Raw genomic sequence first — 24,074 nt, 5'->3', positions numbered from 1 at the left:
AATAATTATGCAGAATGCATGATTTCATTTTTGGTAGACTTAATTCCTGGTATTATTTGTAGTATTATTCACTTAAAATTTGATAAGGTTTATTATCATTGCCCGAGTAACCCATACTAGTTGACTGGACTAGATAAGCGGTAAGTAGCGCTTTGGGTGCTTAGTACCTCGGACCATCACACCATCGGTCACACTGTGTCTCCCGGTGTGCAATAGAACAGCTAATAAGTTGTAATAATTATCGGGGTTAAAACCCAAGTATATCAACTCAAATAACTTAGCCAAAGGCTATTATGTCACAGAATGGCATGGGAGCCATGAAATACAGAATGGCATGAAGCCATATGCAGTACTGCTAACAGAACCCTATTGGCATGCCAAGCTATCCAAACCAATCTTGTTAGGTATACTAGGGCATTTTACACTTTTAAGTTTTACAATTTTTGAATTTCAAGTTTTGGTATTACTATTCACTTCATTAGTCAACCAAAATGTTGACTTTTGCATAGGCAATATGTACATTGGTTCTAATATCATCAACATAACACATTTTGAATTTTAAACTTGTTGGTTTTGGTTGCCAAAACCATTTTTAAGCTTAATGTTAATTGAGCAGAATTTTTCAGTTTTCATACCTTATATTTACTGTTCCATTGGTCAATTTTGCAATGTGAATTTGGCAAAATGATCAACATGAAAGTTGTTCCTTATTTTGTCTAGTTGAATTTCCTTTTTTGAATCACTCCATTTGGAGTTTTGTAACTCAAGTTATGGTCTAAAAACCACAACTGGCCGGATTGAAATTTTTCTGAATTGACCATATCTACAGTGCAGTGAATAGTGACTGCAACTCACTTGTTGGATAGGTTCTGGTCATAATTTGAGTTAGGTTCCTTCATGAAAGTTGTTGGTCTATATTTCAGCTTATTACAGGTAAAATTTCAGATCAATTGGGCCTTTCTACATTGAGTTATGGCCACTGTTCATTTGGTCATTCTGCAGAAACAGACTGCAGGTCACCCGGATTAAGGCAAGCTTTTGGTCTACTTGGTTTGGTTTTATGGGCATGGTTTCTTCACAAAAGTTGTGCCATTATGTGTCTAGTTTCATGTTCAATTAGCCTTGCACCAATTGAACCTCTACAATTTAAGTTATGGCTGCCCAAACCTGCTGGACTCAAGTCTAATTCTGCAGGTCACTTTCATGGCAGCCACACCAAACCCAATCTCATCACTCAACACACTTCATTTTTAATTTAAACAGAACTAAATGGTCACTAATTGACCATTAAAACCTATTTTCATCATCACATGGTCAATATCCCAATTTTCCACCTCAAACCCTAACTCACACATTACTCTTCATGCATTTTCATTGCATTTCTTCAATCCAATTAGTAAATACATATTATGGGCAGCCATGATAGTCTTTTAATTTCATTAAACTTAACACAATCAAACCCTAACTATGGTTACCAAAAATCTAGGGTTTCCATCCCAATGGTATTCAATAATTTTTCTTTGCAATTTACACATATTCAAAGTTCTTAATATGAATTTAAAGAAAAATTCATGGTTGGGTCACTAACCTCAAAGGAGTGAGATTTTCCCACTTGCTAAAACTCTTGTTTTCCTCTTCTTTTTTCTCTCAAAAGGATCACCAAGGTGTAGGAGCAAGTTTTTGTGTTGAAAAATTTAAGTTTTAATGGATGAAAACCCAAGAAATCAAGCTTGGGTAAAGCTTGGCTATGGAGAGCTATGGTGGAAGAGTTTTACGTCAAGGAGAAGAAGAGAGAGGAGGTCTGATTTTTCTTCTTCACTTTCTACCCATTTAGTCTCTTTTTTATACCTTGGTAACATGTGTCAACACTTGATTGGGTTGGAGACTTTTAATGACATCCTTATGATGTCATAATTTCAATTTCTTTCATTTTTCCATCATTTTCTTGTCCAATTAATTTCAATTAAATTTTTAACAACATTTAATCATATTTTATGTTATATAAATTATTTATTTAACTGGACAAGTTGGCCCAAAAATCATCTCTGGGAAACAAAATGACCAAAATGCCCTCCGTTTGGCTTAACGGGCTAAAATTATCTTTACCGATTGAAAAATTTTTCCAAGTATTTTCTTGGCATTCTAATGCCATAAGAACCTCAATGACCGTTCTCTGGAATCCCAAAAATTATTTTATAATTTTTCCTAAATTTTTTTCTTATTAATTATTTGAGTTAATTTTTAGTTCCTCACTTTAGTTTAAATATTTTTTCGAACGTTGTAGCTGTCCGGATCAACACTGGTCATCGGAATAGTAGACTGTACGGACTAGCTAAAATGAGGATGTTACACTACCCAACCAGTGAGAGAGGGAAAAATAATCTCAAGACCATCCAATTTAAGTTTAGGATCTCTCTCGTGCTTTGTAGACATGGAATTTGCCTAAGGGATCTTTCTCCTACCTTTTGGGACTCAGCTTCCTTGCTGAGGTTTGCTCCACTATCGCTCAAGAGGCCACGCGGAGTGCTCTGATACCAATTGTAACGGCCCGGTCTACTGGCTAGTATTGTCCGCATAGGCCCAGCCCATACTAGGCCTCACGGATTTGTCCCTTGGGTTTTTACACCAAAAAATATGCTAACCAGTATTCTAAGACCGCCCAATTTAAGTTCAGGATCTCTCTTGTGCTTTGGCTTAGCCCATACTAGGCCTCACGGATTTGTCCCTTGGGCTTTTACACCAAAAAACACGCTAACCAGTGTTCTAAGACCGCCCAATTTAAGTTCAGGATCTCTCTTGTGCTTTGCCGATGTGAGATTTGCCTAAGGAACCTTTAAAATCATCTCTATCTTTTTTCCCAGTAATTGACCTAACACACTTTCACCTAAAAAAAATGACTTCATGAAAAATTATGGTAATCTCTTCTAGAACAATTTTTTTTAACATTAAAAAAAAACATGAAACTCGAGAATCAATATTCTAGAACAATTCTAGAACCAAAAATCAAAACATAGATTCATGAGCTTCTCATGGCACATGTTCGAAGATATCAAAATTAGTTCAAAGCAATTTGGGACTGAGGAAGAAGGGAAAAAAAAAAAAAAAATATATATATATATATATATATACACACACACACACACACACACACACACACTTAAATTGTTTTACAAATCAATACTACTATAAACTAATTATACTTAGACTAGAAAATAAATATTTAGGGCTTTGATATGAATGAAGAAAATTATAAAGATCCAACACGTGGATTCAACCATATGGATCATAATCCATGTTCATATCACTCTAAGATCTCCACTATATTTATTTTACTAGTCTACCATATAATCACATTAATAACATGAACTATACAGACTAGTTTACAGTCTAAATGTGTATTTTATTTATAGAATAATCAATACTCCATAAATAAATCAAGCGAGAGTCTTTTAAGAGCCAATAGTAACGCTAATACACCACCATTCAATGCACACACACTTAACACTTCTATATGTGATTTTCTTCTTTTTTTTCTATATATAACTATTAAAAAGAGTTGCATATCTTCATGTAGTTATATCTTTTGACTAGTGTACATAATTTTCGAATTTTGCCACCTTTTGATAATGTACATAACTATTAAATTTTAAGTCTAATAGATCCAAGTTGACCCATATAAGTGACCCAATTCATATTTCCAACATTAATTAATTAAGTTAACACTTTTTTTTTTCCCTTTAAGTTGTAACTTATAATTTTTTCTAGATTGATATGTTTTTATCCATATGTATAATTTTTTATTTCTCCAGTTATATTGTAACTTTTTATATTAAATTTATATATCAATAATAATCTTTGTTATTTTTTATTTATGCTATTTTTAATTCATTATTTATATTTGTAATAAAATTTTTTAATCATTCACAAATAAATCATTATACCTAATAATAAAGTTTTTAATTAATGGTTTATAACTAATAATATTTCAAATATTAACTTGTATTACATTTATTTTTATATATATATATTTTTTGAAAAGAGATCAGATTAGACTTAAATCAAAACTGCCACAACCGTGTTGAATCAATTTGAAGATTTGATTGTAGTAGTTACATATCATTTTAACTTCATTATTTTATTGAAGTATAGTGAACTAGACTATGAATATGCCTAATTTTAGTAAGTCATTTGGATTTGTTGACCCCGGAGTTAATGCTTCATCTTCGTTGTCCTCCAAATTCATAGGCGTGATTAATTACTTTGGGTCAAAGCATGAAATTTGGTTATCGAATAATTCATCGAGAGTATAGCGTCGAATGACCTAAAATTAGAATGAAAAGGATATTGTGCTTCTTGAACTTTCCCTTTTTCCTTATCGGTCCTCACATGTCTTGATGAACCATCGAAATTTTATTTTTTCATATAAAAAATAAAATACAACAATATATATATATGATTTTTAAATAAAAGAAAATGAGAATTTAAAATGATGGAGAAAATGATAGAGGGAAAAATGATAAGAGCTTGACAAATAATAGAGGAGAATATTAAGGAGTGTGGAAAATTTTAGGGTTTAGAGAAATGATAATTTGATAAGAAAATATGTGATATATTTATAGAAAAATAAAAACTTTCATATTACCAATTGCCTAAAAAATTAACTTTTTTTTTTAAATTTATTATAAGGGATAAAATGATCTTTTCAAATCATGTTAAAAAATAAACAAAAAAGGAAAAAGGTTAACAAACATCTATGAAGGCACATGCAAACAGAGGGATACCACGTGGCGCACATAGAGAGCATTGTGTGGCTCTCTTTGCTTGCAATTTTCTTATGTTTCTTAAGTCTAGTTGAATTGGACTAAAATGAATGGTTCTGTTGTGATTGGAATTGAGCTTATACGATTAGTTTGGGAGAAAGTAGATGGAGAAAGTAAAACTTTTTAAAATTAATTTGTATTAAGAGAAATAATTTATTTTTTTCAGTGTAATATAATTTATTGTTTTTTTTTTAATTTATTATATTTTAAATTATATTATAAATTTATTATTTTATAATTTAAGCATAAATTTAAGTTTTAGACAATTAATTTACATAAATTTATTTTTTAAAAATTAATTTATATATTAAATATTAAATTTTCTATCAAGTAAGTTTTGCGAAAGTGTGGAAAACATGTTTTTCAAGAGGTGAAGCATTTTCAACTAAATGAAATTTAAAAATCATTAATTAGAGTCAGCTTTCTAGTTTGATCCGAACTAATCCCAGACCGGCACTTAGCCAGCCTACCCAACCAGTGGAAGAGGGAAAAATCATGTCTTTCTTTTTCCCAGTAAATGACCCAACACACTTTCACCTAAAAAAAATGACTTCATGAAAAATTATGGTAATCTCTTCTAAATTATTGAGCAAGGCAAAGTTATGGAAAAGCAACTCTTTCTCTCTCTCTTTGTACTGCTCCCCAACCAACAAAAAGAAAGCCTCCATTGCAAACTGGAATTTGATTTGAAAGAGCGAAAGCAACATAAGAGTTGAAGTGACCCATCTGTACCCATGTAGTGTGCTCTCTTTATAAAAGCTCAAATATCTGCCTCCCTCTCTCTCTCTCTCTCTCTCTCTCTCTGCCATAAAGTTGGGTGTCTGTTTGTGCTTACCGTTACAGGGAGTTGACGGTGAAGATGCCGAGGCCGGGGCCGAGACCTTATGAGTGCGTGAGGAGAGCTTGGCACAGCGATAGACACCAACCCATGAGAGGTTCCATCATTCAACAAATTTTCAGGTTGTGGATCTTGTGTATTTCAGCTTATTTTCTTCAATACAGGTATTATTTTTGTGCATTTTTTGACTGTGCACCCTCTGTTCGATTAGGGTCGCTAAAGAGAGTCACAGTGCCGCAACTAAAAAGAACAGGGAGTGGCAAGAGAAGCTTCCTACCGTGGTCTTGAAAGCTGAGGAAATCATGTACTCCAAAGCCAACTCTGAGGTATTTTGGTTTTGCTTACTGATTCTTGGATCTTTATTTATTTTTTGTTGTGTATTTTGTTTTATGCTCATTTTGCATTGTTTTTACTTCTTAGGCTGAGTATATGAACCTAGAAACGTTATGGGATCGTGTGAATGATGCGATTAACACAATTATTCGAAGAGATGAGAGCACTGAAACCGGAGAGCTTTTGCCTCCTTGTATTGAAGGTATTGATTTTTAATGCACTTCTACATTTCTTGGATCCAACTCAGAAATTATGCTTGTATTGTTTCTTATTTTGCTAATGGCTAAAGGTCTCAAGACGTAACTAGCAACAATTACCTTGAGATCGTAATTTATATGTGGTAAATTTGAAAAACATTGCAGTTTCAAGCTTAATTTGATTTACAATTAGTAGTTTGAAATAAATGTGCTCGAGAGTAGTTTGAAATAAATGTGCTCGAGGTTTTAATCTATGTATCTATTGCCAAATGTTGTTTAGCTGCCCTCAACCTCGGCTGCATTCCAGTTAGAGCTTCGAGAAGCCAACGACACAACAATCCCAGGAGTTACCTCAGCCCAAAAGTGCAAGAACCTGTATCTGCATCGCTTACAATTTTGGAAAAAACTAATGATAAACAATGCCCTCAGTCAGCATCACTTCAGTCCAGCTGTCAGTTGAACTTTGCAAGAGCCACCAAGGCTGTAAATTCAACATTTCCAGTATCAGAATGTAACCGTGATTTGAGTAAGGCTAGTAAGCTTGCTGCACCTCAACTTTATGAGAATATTTCTGCTGGCTGTAGTCAATTGATGTCAACGGACACTGACAAGCAATTGAACTTGGGTTCAGTTTATCCTTTGTATTATGGAAATAACTATCACAACAAAGATCCCCATTTGGCTTCCCAAGTCGCAGAGAAGAATCCCAACATTATATATGTTGGTAATCCCATTAGCACATCAATGGGTGCTTTGCAGAACCTATTCTTGTGTCCTAGTGCTGAAATTGCTGCCAAGAGGATCTCACAAGCAAATTTGGAGAATACTCAAGGGAAGTCACCTGGGGTGCAATGTGATTTGTCTTTAAGGTTGGGTCTATACACTGACCCCTGTATCAGCATGGAAAGAGGTTCAGCTCAAGAAACTGAGGTTGTTGTTTCAAGCAGTTCTCAAGATAGGGGCAAGCTTAGTGATTTTTCTCTGCAAAAGAACAAGGATTTGTGCCTTTCTCGAATTACAAATACTAATGATCCTTTTATGTCCTGTCCAATTAAGTGTTTTTCAGTGGGTGAAGATCAGAGTTTGGACACAACTATGAGAAAGCGTAAGGCACTCTTCAATGACAATATGGAGGGTGGACAATTTTGCTGGCAACCTGAATTTCCTTCTAACCAGTTCTTTGGTCGGATAGAAAGGCCAGGTTTGTAGACAATGTTTTCCTGTTGTAGTGTATATGCATCAAATTTTGAGATGCCTCAATTATACTGGTCAATCCATTTTGCAAGCTCGTTTTCGCATGTAGTTCTGATCACAAAGATTTACACGCTAATGGTGGGATTGCAAGTGGGGATTTAGCAAAAAGGTGAATTGTAAATGAAATCTTAGTTTCATTCATATGTTAATAGTTGGCAACAGAACATTCAAAATCAAGATATTAAAACACTCTAACATCCAACTGAATTTGACTGAACTATTGTGGAATCATTCTGCCTTTAATGGTCTCTGCATGAATGGGTTCTCTACCACGCATAAATCACATTCCCCAATTCCTAATATCCCCATAACAAGTGTACTGGCTATTGATTAATTGAGATGTTGACCTCAAATTTACTGAGTTAGCTGTTGATCATTACCTTTAAGCTCCAGTCTTCACATTGTTCTAGGTAGAAAAAGATGAGGTGCTCAGTTTATGTCAATTCTCTATATGTACTGGCCGTTTGCTTTGGTCCCTGGCTGCCCCTTTGCAATCGTACAGTAGAAGGTGCCAGCTAAGGCAATATTCTGTAGGTATATTTTCCCTGTATGATGTGAATAGGCTGTTTTGTTCCTTTTTTGTATATCGAGGAGCTTTACTAGGCAATTGATGTGGAGACTCGGAACCAGTTTGGCTGTGTGGTGCCCTCTTGTGCACAAAAGTGGGGCTCTATATGGCAGCTTCTAAGGAAGCCTAAGGAAGCTAAGAAAATAAGCTTCCTTGAGAAGCTGCATTTTTTGTGATTCAGCTTTTGTGAAATGGATGTGCACTGCAAACCCAAATGGGGCCTGAAGATGTCAATAGGGATATTCTGAAGAGAAATGGCAGTTCAGAAAGTCAGCTGTGGCTAAGAGAAAAGACATTGGGAGAATTCGGAAAGGCATTAAGAATGATTTTCCTGTTGTTTATCCTTGATTGGAAATGGTTCAGGAGGTTGCTGTAGGTACGATTGCTGTCATCAGGATCCATTTGAAGGTTTTCAGTCTGGCATGGCATAAGAGCCTGTTTATGAGTTGTGCTGGTGTTTTAAGTTACACTAGCTACTTTGAGAAGCTTTAGTTAGTGATGGCGGTAGCAGTAGGATGGGAGGAGCAGTTTGGGTTGTTAGAGCAGGCATAACTTCCTTTTGGTTGTTTTCCTAAGTGATGTGAATGTGGGAAGGAAGTACCCTTTGAAGTCTTGTTTAAGGCTTTTGGAACTACTCTGCCAGACTTTAGGCGGTTCAAGCATTACTAGGGGCTGTAACTTACCTAGTTAATGTTGTAAATGCTTTTTCCTAGTTTGATGGCGTTTATTATTGGTCTGGAATGCTCTTTCTTTTTGTTCTCTTTAGTTTTGTCTACAGTGAGTAAAGTTCCTAAAGCAATGATTTATGTCTTCAATTCTTGAGCTGTTTCCGTCTAGAGGCAAATAAAAGAAGGCTGGCAATATTTTGTAGGTACCTCTCTTTGTGTCTTGCAAGGTTCTCACCCATATGTAGATGAATGTAACTTTGTCCAGCTAGAGCCCAGAGCAGCGAGCTAATTAAGAAAGTCGAGCTTACTTTATCTTAGACATCCTATATAACATTTATCTTCCACTGGGTGCATTGATTTTCTTGTTTTCTTTTCACAGTATTCTTGATCTCTTGTTTTCAGTGCTCCTACGAGAAATTTGTTGGTTGCCTTGCTATTTTGGTTGTGTTGCTTTCTCTGATTTCCATCCGTAGCCCTTCTTGCTCTAATTTCATGCAGCAATAACGCTCGGCTACACTGGGGTGACTTAACAGAAGATAACACAAACAATTTGGGTTTCAATGCGTTATAATTTGGAGTTTCACGACAATAACAATTAAGTTTTAATTTTAAATTAGATGGAATTGGATATGTGAATTCTTTTCACCATTTAGCTTTGTTAGACATCACCTCCATACCAATATTCAAAATACAGAAGTTAAATGTATTTATGCTATGAAATTAAAAAAAAAAAAGATAATTCAATGTAGTGCACATATTAATACTTAATGGGCATCTAAAAAATTTTTGGAATTAATTTATGAAAAGAAAATTAATAGTGCAGATCAGTCGCAGTGGACAATTTTGAATGGACCCATTTGAATTAAAGTTATAGCAAGTGACCAACCACTCCACCTTTTGAAGAAGAAAAATGAGAGGGAACCACACTTTTTAGGTTTATCCTCGCTCGCTTTTCCTTCCTCTTTCCCTTTTTCTACTTACCCAATTTTTTTTTTTAATTTTTTTATTTCCCCACTTTCCCCATCACTTTCTCAATTAACTCATTTCTTGAATAAATCGAATCCATTACCATTCTAAATGAGAAAAATAAATTCTATAAAGTTTCGAAAATATCTTAAATTTTAGTTTTAATATAAATACAATGGAAATTTTTTTAAATATATATGGTTGATAAGAATAATATTTTTTTTATTGAGAAAGTGAAATAATTTATTAATTTTTATTGTATAAAAGAAAAATAACCCATCAATATACACATTTTAAGAAGTGAAATTATTGTACATTTATTTCTAATATGATTGATTTTTATTGAAATTTAAATTTAATAGCTCATGACCTAAAAATACTCATGTAAAATTCAATAATAAACAAATAAGTAATTTCTTTAAGAGTCAAGGCAAAGACAAATTAATATATTAAAAAATTTTGTAACAACTGTCTAGACGATAGCTAATTATTAGATGCATTTGGAGCACTAAAAAATAGTACTTTATCTTTCACAGAAAAGCAAACCCTTCTTACAATATAAAGAATGGGTCTTACATCTTGATTTTGAATGCATACAAAAAGGGAATGATATCCACCCATCTTGATTTTGAATTTTACATCACATTGTACTCAATTTTCAGATTTTTTTCCCCCACAAACTTAAATGGTTTTATTTGAATTTGTAAATATTACTTAATTTTCTGAAATCTAACAATTAAGTGGCACATCGTTTTCAATCGTATTTATATCTCTCATGAACTCGTGATGATCTAGAAAGAAATACTAATTTTTAATTAATAATTATCAAATGTGTCATAGTAAAAAAACTTAATTAAATTACTAATTAATTAATTAGAAAGAAGACAATAAATAAAGATAATAAAATGACAAAATAATTGGATTCAATTGGTGTATGTTGCTTATAACTTTTCTAATATAATTAACATAGATCGAGATTCAAACTTGAAACTTTATAATTTTAAAAATAGTTCTAATATCAGTGGTAAAGATTACTAATATTAGCTTATAATTTTAGGTTCAAGCTATATTTAACTTCATTATTTAAATTTTTGAAAATGCTTATAATTAATTTTACTTATTACTTCAATTAATCTTTTCATTTATTTATCTGTGGTGTTTAGGGTTTTTTATATATATATAATTATTTGTCAGTATTTAAAAAAACTAAGTATTAATTTTTTTTAATTTTATTATTTTTTAAATTTTTTTCTTTATTTTTATTAAATATAATAAATATTTATAAAAAAGTAATTAAGTAAAATAAATGATAATTTAATTTATTACTAATAAATTTTTATAAAAATAAGATTATTCAATATTTTTTTAATTATAATGTAAAGTTCAAATGCATGAAGATAATATATAGATGATATTTTAAATGATGATATATATAAAAGTGCTCAGCAGGCACTTAGAAATTAAATGATGCAACCATGAAAATTAAATTAAACAAAAGCTGCTTTATGAATTTAAAATCAATAAATTATTATTATTATTATTATTATTTCATCAAACAAATTAACATACAGCTTTATTACAATAGGAAAAAAAAAAAAAAATCCTGGAACATGATAATGAACGAGGATAGAAAAGATCAGTCACACCCAATCAAAGAAATACAAGGCCACATCTGTATAGACCTGGCCATTTACATGTAACTGAAGAAGAGCATGAATATGGAGGAGACGACAGCAGCCAAGGAGCCAACGGGAAGGGAAGGAGCTGCTGAGGGTGGTGGTGGTGGTGGTATCCCATTTCCAACTTTGATCGCCACCTTCATACCTTGCTCGCAGTGGGTGCCAACGGAGCACACAAAGTATCGGGTCCCATTTGCATTAAGAAGAACAGAAACTCCGCTCGTCACTATCACCAATCCTGTCTTGGTGCAATTTTCATATTCCTCTTCGCTGAATACTTCAGTTGCAGTGTGTGTCCCATTCCAGTTGAACACTGAGAAATACATACATATAGCTTAGCCTGGTGATGCGTATATGCCTATTTCTCAGTTTGGACAGAAAGCAAAAAGCTAGAATAATGAAGTAATGCTTACCAACAGAGTCCCCAATCTGAAATGTCTTGTTGGTAGCCCAGTCCTCGTAGTACCCAACAGAGTTGTTGGGAGGAATGGTCCATCCCAAACTGTCTCCAACTGTGTATGTTGTAGCAGCATTTGCACCTTGTAATGATATTGCCACAGCTGAAACAATAAAAAACAACCCAACCAAGCTTATACGGCTAGACATGATCTTAATTGGTAATTAACCAGCTCAGGTTGCTTTCCAATGTATCTTTCTGTTTCAAGCTAGCTTTTGACCTCTGTAACTTTGGGTAGGAATTAATGAGAATGGATATGCATTGGTGGGTGTCCTTTCAAGGCCTATATATAGAGAGAGATTAGGCTGCACTATATCCAGACTAGTTCAATTTTATACAATTGGAAACCCAGACACGTTCCTTCAGGTTACAAACCGTATATGCGTCTTCTTTTAGCATACGCATGCACTTTTGGCAATCTTGGAAAATTGACTTTGTCTCTGTAGAATTTTCTTGTCAAATTATTAAAATAGTACAATAACTAATTCTCACTATATTAAAATATTGCATGCACACGCTTTTTATTTTATTTTATTTTTTTATGTTATTGTTGGGTGATATCACTCTTGATTTGCCCATGTATTATTAAGTTGAATTTTTTTTTTTCTAATCCTGTTAATAGATAGAAAATTATGAAGTGTATCCGTGTACAACCATTTAACTATAATTTATGGTGTTAGATTTGTTGAAAATGTGCAAGCAAGAAACCAATGGCAAGGTAAATTTTCATCTAAATTTGATTTATTATAAATCCAAATACAAATATAACTTATTAAGAATGAGATGAAACATCACCAATAACATTTTTTTTCATAGTATAATTATTATTAGGGATTTTTTATGTTTAAATTCGGTCTATTATAAACCTAAAACATATAATATATGGTGCAACACATTTATTAAATATATGAGTCTTATATATTTATATTTTAACTTAGTAATAAACTAGATTTATACAAAAATTTTCCATTAATAGGAAGATTCTTGTCAAGGATTTTCAACAATATACTGTTTCATTCTAAAATGGCAATAAAAGAAAATTCTATAGAATATTTTGATTAGTATGTATAGATAAACTACAATTTTAATTTAATTTTCAAATTTACTAATTTTAGCGTCTTTTAAAATAAGATTGAAAAAATAAAATTATTATTTTTATTATGAGAATTGGTCAAAGCATATGGCTACCTCTTATTTAAGCCTCTAAGATTCTATCTTTGCCTTTACAGCTTGCTGGTAAGTGCACATTTTAATTTGGACAATGCCATAATTTCAAATTTTTTAATAAATTATATGTTGTTGGATTGGATGTTAATCTGAAATTCTTTCAATAAAATATTTGTCATATTAGTAATTTAAGAGTTTTAACATATATTCTTTTATGTTTGGACATAACTAAACTATTAACATTAAAAATCATATATGTAATTAATATAAATTAAATTTTTAGCTATATTTACAATTTAGGCCAAATTGTTTAATTTTTATCATTTTTTACCTTTGGAGGCATATAGATTTAGGTAAAGATGAGACAAATTGGGCTAGGCCCAATTATCTACTTAAATCTAAATCAAAAAGGAGTATGGCTTCCTGGGTTTGAATGGCTTTACTGAACTTTCAAAACATTGTAATGAATGAGGGAAATTCTTGCCTACTAGATTCACTGTAGACAATGAAATTTATGAATTTAATATGTAATTTTCATCATACATTTTGTGTATTGAATTTAAAAAATTATATTATACTTCCATTATTTCATATAGATTAACATATGAAATGACAAATAAATCATAGTGTAACAAGGAGATGAAAAAATAATTATAATTTTTTGAAAAAAAAAACTATTTTTAATGCATAATAAAATAACTGTTTTATGAGACTCACCATTACATATTTGTTATTATATCTTGGTTTATAATTTCATATAGGATTGCCTCAGGGGTGGAGGGAAGGGCGGCTAGTGTGTTGTCCCAAAAATAGTCCAAGAGGGGGGTGCATTGGATTTTAACAATTTTTCGGCCCTTGCTTGTAGCCTAATGAAAAATTGTGGCTTTGTTCAACTAAGTGTTTCTCTATATGTAATGAAAATAATATGTGCTTCAACAATGTGTTCCTAAGTTGCAATTCAACCCTCAATCAATGTATATGGCAATATCCAACAAGGCATGCATCATACAATATACAAATAATTTCTCAAGTCACTCAATATGTCCTCAAATATATCAATTCAATCTTATTCAAACAACATTCAATATCATGTATAGCAAGTAAAATTTAAATTGCACAAACTTAAGGAGGTAAAGGTTAGAGAGATCAAACACAACGATTTTTATAGTGGTTCGGCTTAACTAGCCTACATCCACTCTCTCAAAGAACCCTCTTTGAGTCTTCTCTCCACTATTTGCTCTTTTGAAGGCAAGAGACCAAAAGCCCTTTACAATTTCTCAACACCAAGCTTTTACCAAGGTAGCTTGAAACCTTCACAAGTGCTATCACAAGCACTTTCTCTCTCAAGCTTCAATAGGTGCTTGTACAACCTCTCTTGAATGCAATTCAATGTTTCAACACTCACTCTTACTCAATACAAAATCAAACTATAAAGAAGAGATGAGTTGATTTGCCAATGGAAGCTCAAATTTTTTAAAGCTCTTGAATGAAAGCAATAAATGAAAAATCAATGTTGGAGTTCAAATGTAGGCTTTCATCAAACTAAAATAAAGTAAGGAAGGTGTATTTATAGTCCCAAATCATTTTAGACCGTTTGAAACCCTTTTGGAACGTTATACACACTGCCCAAGACAAAATGGCCGTTATTTTGTCCTTTTGTGCGAAGTTGAGCAGCTCTGATCAATTAGCAAACTAATGAAATTTTAGGAGCAGTCAGCAAACTGGTTAGTAAACTAATGTTTTTAGCAAACACATTAGCAAACTAAAAATTTTAGCAAACCAGTTAGGAAACTAAGTCAACAGCTGCATGTCTCAACTTGCAATGTAAAATGATTTAGACCTTAAAAAATGTTTCAATAGTTGTGTTCAAGGTCATGATGAGAAAAAGTAATCAGAAAATAAAATTTTATTTTTGAGCTCCATATGACTAAATTCTCATCCATTCATTTTCACAAAAGACCTAAGACTCTAACACTATGCCTTTCATACCTTTTCTTTGAGTCTTAGCTTCCATAGTCTTTTTCTCATTTTGGATTTGTCTTGGAATGCCTTTGAGTATCTTTTCTTCTTAGATGCAACTTCAAAGGTTCTTTATGCATAAGACAAAGAATCTACACATCACTTTAAGGTTAGATAGATTCTCTTTGAGTTTTGTTATCATCAAAATCAATGCTCATTTTGAGCTAAACGGGATTAACAATCTCCCCCTTTTTGATGATGACAAAACTCAACTGAATGAACAATCAAAAATAAAAGTGTGTGAGAGTTTATGTGAGTATGTAAATCCAAGCAGTATAGTATACCGAAAATGCTCCCCCTGAATATATGCACATAATTTCCAAGAAATCTATTTTTTGTACATAAGCTCCCCCTGAGTTTATGCTATAAAGCATATTCACAATATTCAAAAAATTTTCACAAGTATAAGCATAAGTATGAATAACACAAGTATCAACACATATCAACACACTTCCACATTTCCATGTCCATCAACACAAGTATAAACACATATTCACATGAACACATATTCACATATCCATATCCATTCTCCCCCTTTTTGTCATCAATCAAAAAGGAAATAGGAGAAAATAATCCAAAAAGAATCATGTTAGCCCAAAGTAAACGCAGTAAGGTAGACAGTAGCAAACTAAAAACCAATAGTAGCAAACAGACTAGTAAACTAAATATGCAGATAGTAAACTAAAAATCCAGATGAGATGCTATTTAAGTCTTTTACTTCTGCGAGTGGATTTTGAAGGCACCATTTTCTTCCTATGTAGTTTAATAACAGGGGGCTGAGGTACTTGGTCAGCCACTTGATCATCTTTCTCGGGCTCATCTTCTTCAGAAGGAGGTTCAAGAGCAGCAGCTAACGTCTGATAGGGATTTGACATGGTTGACTTGTACCTTTTCTTACCTTTCTTGGCTGCAGGGGCAGCAGCTGCAGATAGCTGAGTTTGAGCACTAGCTTGGTGATCTTTTAAAGAAGTTTCTTGGTGCTGCGTAGGGGCAGCAGCTGGCTCAACTGGTGGTGCAGTTGGAGGTTCAACAACTTTTTCAGATTCTAGAACCTTTTCACCTTCCTTTGGTAACTCACTTTCAGTTTCTACAACCTTTTTACCATCAAGCTCAGTAGGTACAGTAGCTGTAGGACCAATCTCAGGTTCAATGACCTGGTCACTAGCATGCTCAACATGGGCTTCCACTGCAGGTTCAAGGTCAGGTTCAGCTACTTGGCCACTTTCATATGCCATAGCAGCAGGAGACTCTTCAACTTTGTTGCTTTCTCCCTTATCAGCAGAGACTTGAGTAGCAGCCTCAACTTTAGTTGGAACACCAGTTTCCTTGGCTTGCTGAAGATCCATAATCAGCCTCTTTAACTCCTCATTTTGAGTGAGCAGGTGACTCACTTTATAGTCAACCACATCCACAAATTTTCTGAGAATGTCAAGGGACTGATTTGTTGAACTAAAATGTTCATTAACAGTAGCTTTTATCCCTTGAATTTCACTCAAAAATGCACTATCTGATTCAGAATCAACCTTAGCAGAGGAGGAACCACCCTTTTCAAATCTTGTCTTTCTCCCATCAGTGTCTGAATGTATTTCTCTAAGCACTATCAAGTTAGCCCTAGAGCTTTCCTTAGAAACATTCACATGTAGCTCTTTAAACACAGCAGACAGAAGATGTGCATACGGCAGTTTTCCAATCCCATAAGCTTTGCACATGTTTTTGAAAATTAAATAAGCTAGATTCAACCTAACTTTATTCACAATGTGCCACATAATACACATGTCCAAGTGACTCAAATAACCATAACTACCAGATTTAGGACAGAAAATGTAGTTCACCATACTGTGAAAGATTTTGATATGTTGGAGAGCTTTTGTACTGGTGGATTTTTCATTTACGGCAGTGTTAACAGGGAACACCTCATTTTCAAACTCAACCAAATTGAATCCTGCCACCCTAGCAACATCCTTATGTGTGGAAATTTTATTTCCATCATTGGGCAATTTCAAAGCCGTGGCTATCAGTTCAACAGAAACACCATATATATTGTTATTCAAAATCACTTCAAATCTGTCCTCATCATCAACAGTTCTCATGGTTCTATAAAACTCTTGAACAAGCCTAGGGTAATACTCATTTGCACATTCACAAACATCCAACCATCCTTGAAACTCAAAAAGCTCTTTGAATTGAAAGTTTACCTGATTAAAGTTCTCCCATTTGATGAATTTGCAATCCAACAGTGCTTTATCCACTGAACTCGAAGATTTTACGGTACGCATTTTTCATTGGGTATCCATCCTCATCCCTTGCTTCTGTCCCGTCTTTTTCTTTTCTGGCGTCGGTATAGGGGATTCGACACCCTTAGATGGATTTGAAGACTCACTAGCTGATTTTGATCTAGGTAAGTTTTGCTTTCCTTTCATTTTCTTTCGCAATGCCGCGACAGGAACATCGTCAGAGGCTGACGAGGAAGATGAAGCAGCTGCAGCAACAGGGGATTTTCGTTTGGTGCGAGCCATTAAAACAAAATGAAATCTGGTAATGGCGTTTCGGTGAGTGAAGAGAGGAAGAGGAAAGGAGACTTGAGATATTTGGTGAGTTAGGGTATGTTTTGCCCGAAAGAGATATTGGGTGTGTTTTGGGAGGTGTCGGAAATCGGTACAGAGGAGAGAGAGAAAGCATGGGGGTTTCGTGTGGCAGAGGGTTTAAGTCCTCTTGAGTCCCGCGCTTTTCATTTTCACTGTACTTTCAACTGAACCTGTTTTCCCCTTTTTTTTTTTTTTTACTTTATTTTGTATTTCAAACAAGTCTATCTATCCCTATATGCACAAGTAAACATTTCTACATGTCTGACACATCACTGAGAGTATGATATCAAATGTGAAAAGATAAATGCATTGGTGGACACGTAGAAAATTTCAAGAACAATCACCTTTTGGTTTGAAATTTGAACAGTACATGATATAGCAAACTAATTTTAGCCACGCAATATTAGCATACGACTTAGTAAACTAATTTCACGAGTACACAAACAAGTTAGCTAATATTCTTTAATGATTTCTTAGCAAACTTATATTACAGCAGATCACATACACATTAAACAAAATGCAAAAACATGAAATTATTATGACTCAAACTTCAAGCAAGTGGTTCACACATACCAATTTCCCTTCTAATTCTACAAAAGGTTTCTTCATTAAGAGGTTTTGTAAAAATGTCAGCAAGTTGATTTTCAGAGGCAACAAATTCTATTTTGATATTTCCATTTTGAACATGATCTCTAATAAAATGATGTCTAATCTCAATATGTTTAGTTCTTGAGTGTTGGACTGGATTTTTGATCAAATTTATGGCACTTGTGTTGTCACACCTAATTGGAACAAGATTATATTTTAAACCAAAATCTTCCAATTGTTGTTTCATCCATAAAATTTGAGCAACACAACTACCAGCAGCTATATATTCTGCCTCAGCTGTAGATAAAGCTACTGAAGTTTGTTTCTTACTGTGCCAAGAAACTAGTGCAAGACCAAGAAATTGACAAGTACCTGAAGTACTTTTTCTATCCAGTCTACTTCCAACAAAATCAGAGTCACTATAGCCAACAAGATTAAATGATTCACATTTTGGATACCATAAACCAATTGATTGTGAGCCAATGAGATATCTAAAAATCCTTTTAACTGCACTTAGATGGGATTCTTTTGGACATGATTGAAATCTTGCACACAAGCAAACACTAAAGTGTATGTCTGGCCTAGATGCGGTAAGATACAAAAGAGAGCCAATCATACCTCTATAAAGCTTGGTATCTACTTCTTTACCTTTTTCATCACTGTCCATTTTAATTGTTGAACTCATAGGAGTGCCCATGCTCTTCAAATCTTCCATCTTAAATTTCTTAAGCATATCCTTGATGTACTTTGATTGATTTATGAAGATGCAATCTTTCATTTGCTTAATTTGAAGTCCAAGGAAGAATGTGAGCTCACCCATCATGCTCATTTCAAATTCATTCTGCATAATCTTAGAAAATTTCTTGCAAAGAGATTCATTAGTAGCACCAAAAATTATATCATCAACATAAATTTGCACTATGAGCATATCATTATGATGCTTCTTAACAAAAAGTGTTGTATCCACTTTGCCTCTTTGAAAATCATTTTGTAAGAGAAATTTACTAAGCCTTTCATACCATGCTCTAGGAGCTTGTTTTAGACCATATAAAGCTTTAGTAAGTTTATAAACATGATTTGGATGCTCATGATTTTCAAAGCCTGGAGGTTGTGCAACATACACTTCCTCATCAATATAACCATTTAAAAATGCACTCTTGACATCCATTTGATAAAGCATAAAATCCTTGTAACATGCAAAGGCACACAACATTCTAATAGCTTCAATTCTAGCAACCGGAGCAAAGGTTTCATCAAAATCAATCCATTCCTCTTGGTTGTAGCCTTGAGCCACTAGTCTAGCTTTGTTCCTAACAACATTGCCTTTTTCATCCATTTTGTTTCTAAAAACCCATTTAGTACTAATAATTGAATGATCTTTTGGTCTAGACACTAAATTCCAAACTTTATTTCTCTCAAATTGATTTAGTTCTTCTTGCATGGCAAGAATCCAACTTTCATCATTTTGAACATCTTCAAAACATTTAGGTTCAATTTGTGAAACAAAAGCAACATTACCAAAATATCTTCTCAATTGTGCTCTAGTCATCATCCTCTGAGATGGATCATCAATAATATATTCTTGAGGATGGTTTCTATGGAATCTCTATTCTTTAGGTAAATCTTCATGTTGGGGCTCATTTACTTGTAATTCTTCCAAATTTGGCATTTCTTCATTAATTTGATCTTCATTGGCATCATGGACATCCTTGAGTTTCCCCTTGAGTTTCCTCATCTTTGTCATCAACTTGTTCCATTTCTTGACTTGATATTATATTTTCTTTTCCAAAAACCTGCTCATTATTATCATCACAAGCATTTTTCCTTCTAATAGAAGGGTTAGTCTCATCAAACAAAACATGAATAGTTTCCTCAATAACCAAAGTTCTTCTATTGAACACTCTATAGGCTTTACTCTTTGTTGAATACCCAAAAAAGATTCCTTCATCGGATTTAGCATCAAATTTCTTTAAGTTATCCTTCTTGTTATTTAAAATATAGCACTTACAACCAAATGCTTTGAAATATGAGATATTTGGTTTTCTTCCTTTCCAAAGCTCATAGGGGGTCTTTTTCAAAATTGGTCTAATCAAAACTCTATTCAACACATAGCAAGATGTATTAACAGCTTCAGCCCAAAAGTACTTTGGCAAATTATTTTCACTCAACATAGTTCTAGTCATTTCTTGCAAAGTCCTATTTTTCCTTTCTACTACCCATTTTGTTGTGGTGTCCTAGGAGCTGAAAAATTATGATTGATTCCATATTTATCACAATATTTCTCAAACAAATGATTTTCAAATTTAGTTCCATGGTCACTTCTTATAGATGAGATGCAAAAGCCTTTTTCATTTTGAACCATTTTACTAAAAGAAGTGAATTTTTCAAAAGTTTCATCTTTGTGAGCAAGGAAAAATGTCCATGTATATCTTGAATAGTCATCAACAACAACTAAAGCATATGATTTTCCACCAAGACTGATAGGAGTTACGGGTCCAAATAAATCAAGATGAAGCAATTCTAGTGGCCTAGTGGTAGACACAATATTTTTAGATTTAAAATATGCTCTAGTATGCTTTCCTAGTGCACATGCTCTACTTTGAAATTCATTTTCATAATTAATCTTAGGAAGACCATTGACAAGTTCTTTCTTAGACAATTTTGAGAGTGTATGCATGCTTGCATGACCTAGTCTTCTATGCCACAAATAACTAGAGTTATCAAGAGATACTAGACATGTACCATGATTAGTTTCAAAATTATTCATGTCAAGCAAGTAAACATTATTTGATTTATTGGCAATGAACAATGTGTCATTATCTAAACTTTTGATTGTACATAGAGAAGAAGTAAACTTTACCTCAAAACCTTTATCACACAGTTGGCTTACACTTAGCAAGTTGTATTTCAAACCTTCAACAAGCGATAGATCTTCAATACAAGGTTTGGTGCCAATTGTGCCATTTTCAATTATTTTTCCTTTCCCTTTGTCTCCAAATTTTACATATCCTCCATCTTTCATTGCAATTTCTGAAAACTTGTCCTTTTCACCAGTCATGTGCTTTGAACAACCACTATCTATATACCATTTATCACTTTCCTTCATCCCTTTGCAACAAACCTGAAATTTAATCATTTAGCTTTAGGTACCCAAGCAACTTTGGGTCCTTGGGGGTTAGTGACCTTAGGTAAGGTTCCTTTTGGTACCCATACCTTCTTTACCTTAAGATGTCCTTTCCTAAGTGCACAAGAGCTAATCATATGACCTCTTTTATTGCAATAATAACATGTAACATTAGGCAAGGAAGATGTAGATGCTTTAATGAAATGATTTTTGTACTTGTCATAGTTCATGAAACCATCAAAACCAATTCCATATTTTTCACTCGAAATTCTTTAGTTTCCAAGAAGTACATCTAGAGTTTCTTTTCCTTTTGTAAATTTTGCCAAATCATTTGTCAAAGACTCTACTTTAGCTTCAAGAACTTTATTTTTCTCAATGAGCATTTCACAAGTATCTTTTGAGATTTTCAACTCTAAATCTAGTTCTTTAAACATGGCAATTTGTCCTTTGTAAAATTCATTTTCTTTATACACATTGGACATGGCAATATTTTGTGATCTCAATGATTCAATCTCTAAATTCATTTTAGTGCACTTTCTCTTGTAATTTCTATACTCATCATATACTCTAGCAAATGCAAGTTTAAGTTCTTCTACATTAGGAGATTCATAAGAGTTTACCTCATTGTCACTTTCTTCTTCCTTTTGAGAACTCTTGACTTTCTCTTCAAGTGCCATCATACAAAGAAGAGCAGCCTCTTTGTCACTTGATTCATCATTTGAAGATTCTTCACTGTTGCTCCATACTACTTTCATAGCTTTCTTGCTCCTATCTTCTTTTCCTTGCTTCTTTTTTAGTAGTGGACATTTGGGCTTGATATGTCCAGGTTTGTGACACTCATAACATACAATTTTTTCTTTTGAATCTTTGAAATGTTTACCCTTGGGAGTATACTTTTTCAAGAATTTCTTGTATTTGCTTCCTCCCTTCTTGAAAGCTCTTTTAAATTTTCTTGCAAGCATAACCATTTCATCATCGTCATCACTAGAAGCACTTGAGTTGTCACTTGAGTCAACTTTGAATGCAACTCCTTTCTTCTTATCTTCATCCTTATTTGACTTGAGAGCAATGTTTTTCTTCTTCTTTTGCTCATTTTCAACTTCATCTTTCTTGTATACCATCTCATGTGCAATGAGAGAACTAATGAGTTCATCATAGGTGAATGTTTTGAAATCTTTGGTATCTTGGATAACTGTTGTCTTTGCTTCCTAAGACTTTGGAAGTGATCTAAGAATTTTCTTCACAAGTTCAGCTTCCTCAAATCTTTTACCAAGCGCTTTGAGAAGATTTACAAGATCAGTAAACCTTGTACTCATATCCGCAATTGATTCTCCTGGCCTCATTTCAAACAGCTCATAATCTCAAATAAGAAGGTTTGCTTTGGACTCTTTAACAACATCAGTTCCTTCATAAGTCACTTCAAGCTTATCCCAAATTTCCTTAGCAGATTGACATCCTGAAACACGATTGTATTCATTAAGGTCAAGTGAGCAATGCAAAATATTAATAGCTTTAGCATTTATAGAAATTTTCTTCCAATCATTGTCATCATATTCATCTTCAAGTTTTGGAACTTTTGAAGTTCCTGGACCATTCTTTTAAGGAACATGTGGACCATTTTTAATAATTCTCCATGCATTAATATCTACAGATTGTATGAAATTTCTCATTCTTACTTTTCAAAATGAATAATTAGTGCCATTGAAAAGTGGTGGTCTAGTGATTGAGTAGCCTTCGACTAATGGTGCGGGTATACCGGCAGTATTACTAGATGAACTAGCCATTATGGATCACTCTAAGGTTGTAATACCCTAAGCAAGAGAGTCAGGCTCTGATACCAATTTGTTGTCCCAAAAATATTCCAAGAGGGGGGTGAATTGGACTTTAACAATTTTTCGGCCCTTGCTTGTAGCCTAATGAAAAATTGTGGCTTTGTTCAACTAAGTGTTTCTCTATATGTAATGAAAATAATATGTGCTTCAACAATGTGTTCCTAAGTTGCAATTCAACCCTCAATCAATGTATATGGCAATATCCAACAAGGCATGCATCATACAATATACAAATAATTTCTCAAGTCACTCAATATGTCCTCAAATATATCAATTCAATCTTATTCAAACAACATTCAATATCATGTATAGCAAGTAAAATTTAAATTGCACAAACTTAAGGAGGTAAAGGTTAGAGAGATCAAACACAACGATTTTTATAGTGGTTCGGCTTAACTAGCCTACATCCACTCTCTCAAAGAACCCTCTTTGAGTCTTCTCTCCACTATTTGCTCTTTTGAAGGCAAGAGACCAAAAGCCCTTTACAATTTCTCAACACCAAGCTTTTACCAAGGTAGCTTGAAACCTTCACAAGTGCTATCACAAGCACTTTCTCTCTCAAGCTTCAATAGGTGCTTGTACAACCTCTCTTGAATGCAATTCAATGTTTCAACACTCACTCTTACTCAATACAAAATCAAACTATAAAGAAGAGATGAGTTGATTTGCCAATGGAAGCTCAAAATTTTTAAAGCTCTTGAATGAAAGCAATAAATGAAAAATCAATGTTGGAGTTCAAATGTAGGCTTTCATCAAACTAAAATGAAGTAAGGAAGGTGTATTTATAGTCCCAAATCATTTTAGACCGTTTGAAACCCTTTTGGAACGTTATACACACTGCCCAAGACAAAATGGCCGTTATTTTGTCCTTTTGTGCGAAGTTGAGCAGCTCTGATCAATTAGCAAACTAATGAAATTTTAGGAGCGACAAAGAATCGTTTAGTAAACTAATGTTTTTAGCAAACACATTAGCAAACTA

At 33.4% G+C, this 24,074-nt stretch overlaps 2 protein-coding genes across 2 annotated transcripts; one reads left to right on the top strand and one right to left on the bottom strand.

Moving 5' to 3' along the window:
* The first annotated feature begins 5,247 nt into the window (after nucleotides 1-5,247).
* On the top strand, nucleotides 5,248-7,659 carry LOC110641094 (uncharacterized). Its single transcript, XM_021792689.2, has 5 exons — nucleotides 5,248-5,556; nucleotides 5,664-5,780; nucleotides 5,870-5,984; nucleotides 6,079-6,193; nucleotides 6,469-7,659. Coding segments are annotated over exons 1-5 (1,278 nt in total). The 5' UTR covers nucleotides 5,248-5,554; the 3' UTR covers nucleotides 7,398-7,659.
* Nucleotides 7,660-11,154: 3,495 nt separating this feature from the next.
* On the bottom strand, nucleotides 11,155-12,013 carry LOC110641101 (stellacyanin-like). Its single transcript, XM_021792695.2, has 2 exons — nucleotides 11,737-12,013; nucleotides 11,155-11,636 (listed from the first exon to the last, which is right to left on the bottom strand). Exons 1-2 carry the CDS (start codon nucleotides 11,927-11,929, stop codon nucleotides 11,335-11,337), a joined length of 495 nt encoding a protein of 164 aa, XP_021648387.2. The 5' UTR covers nucleotides 11,930-12,013; the 3' UTR covers nucleotides 11,155-11,334.
* Between the last annotated feature and the right edge of the window lie 12,061 nt (nucleotides 12,014-24,074).

This window comes from Hevea brasiliensis, chromosome 17 (assembly GCF_030052815.1).
Source record: "Hevea brasiliensis isolate MT/VB/25A 57/8 chromosome 17, ASM3005281v1, whole genome shotgun sequence".
NCBI classification, from domain to species: Eukaryota; Viridiplantae; Streptophyta; class Magnoliopsida; order Malpighiales; family Euphorbiaceae; genus Hevea; species Hevea brasiliensis.
Note: the sequence above shows the minus strand (reverse complement) of the source record. Positions and strands in the feature narration are given on the sequence as shown.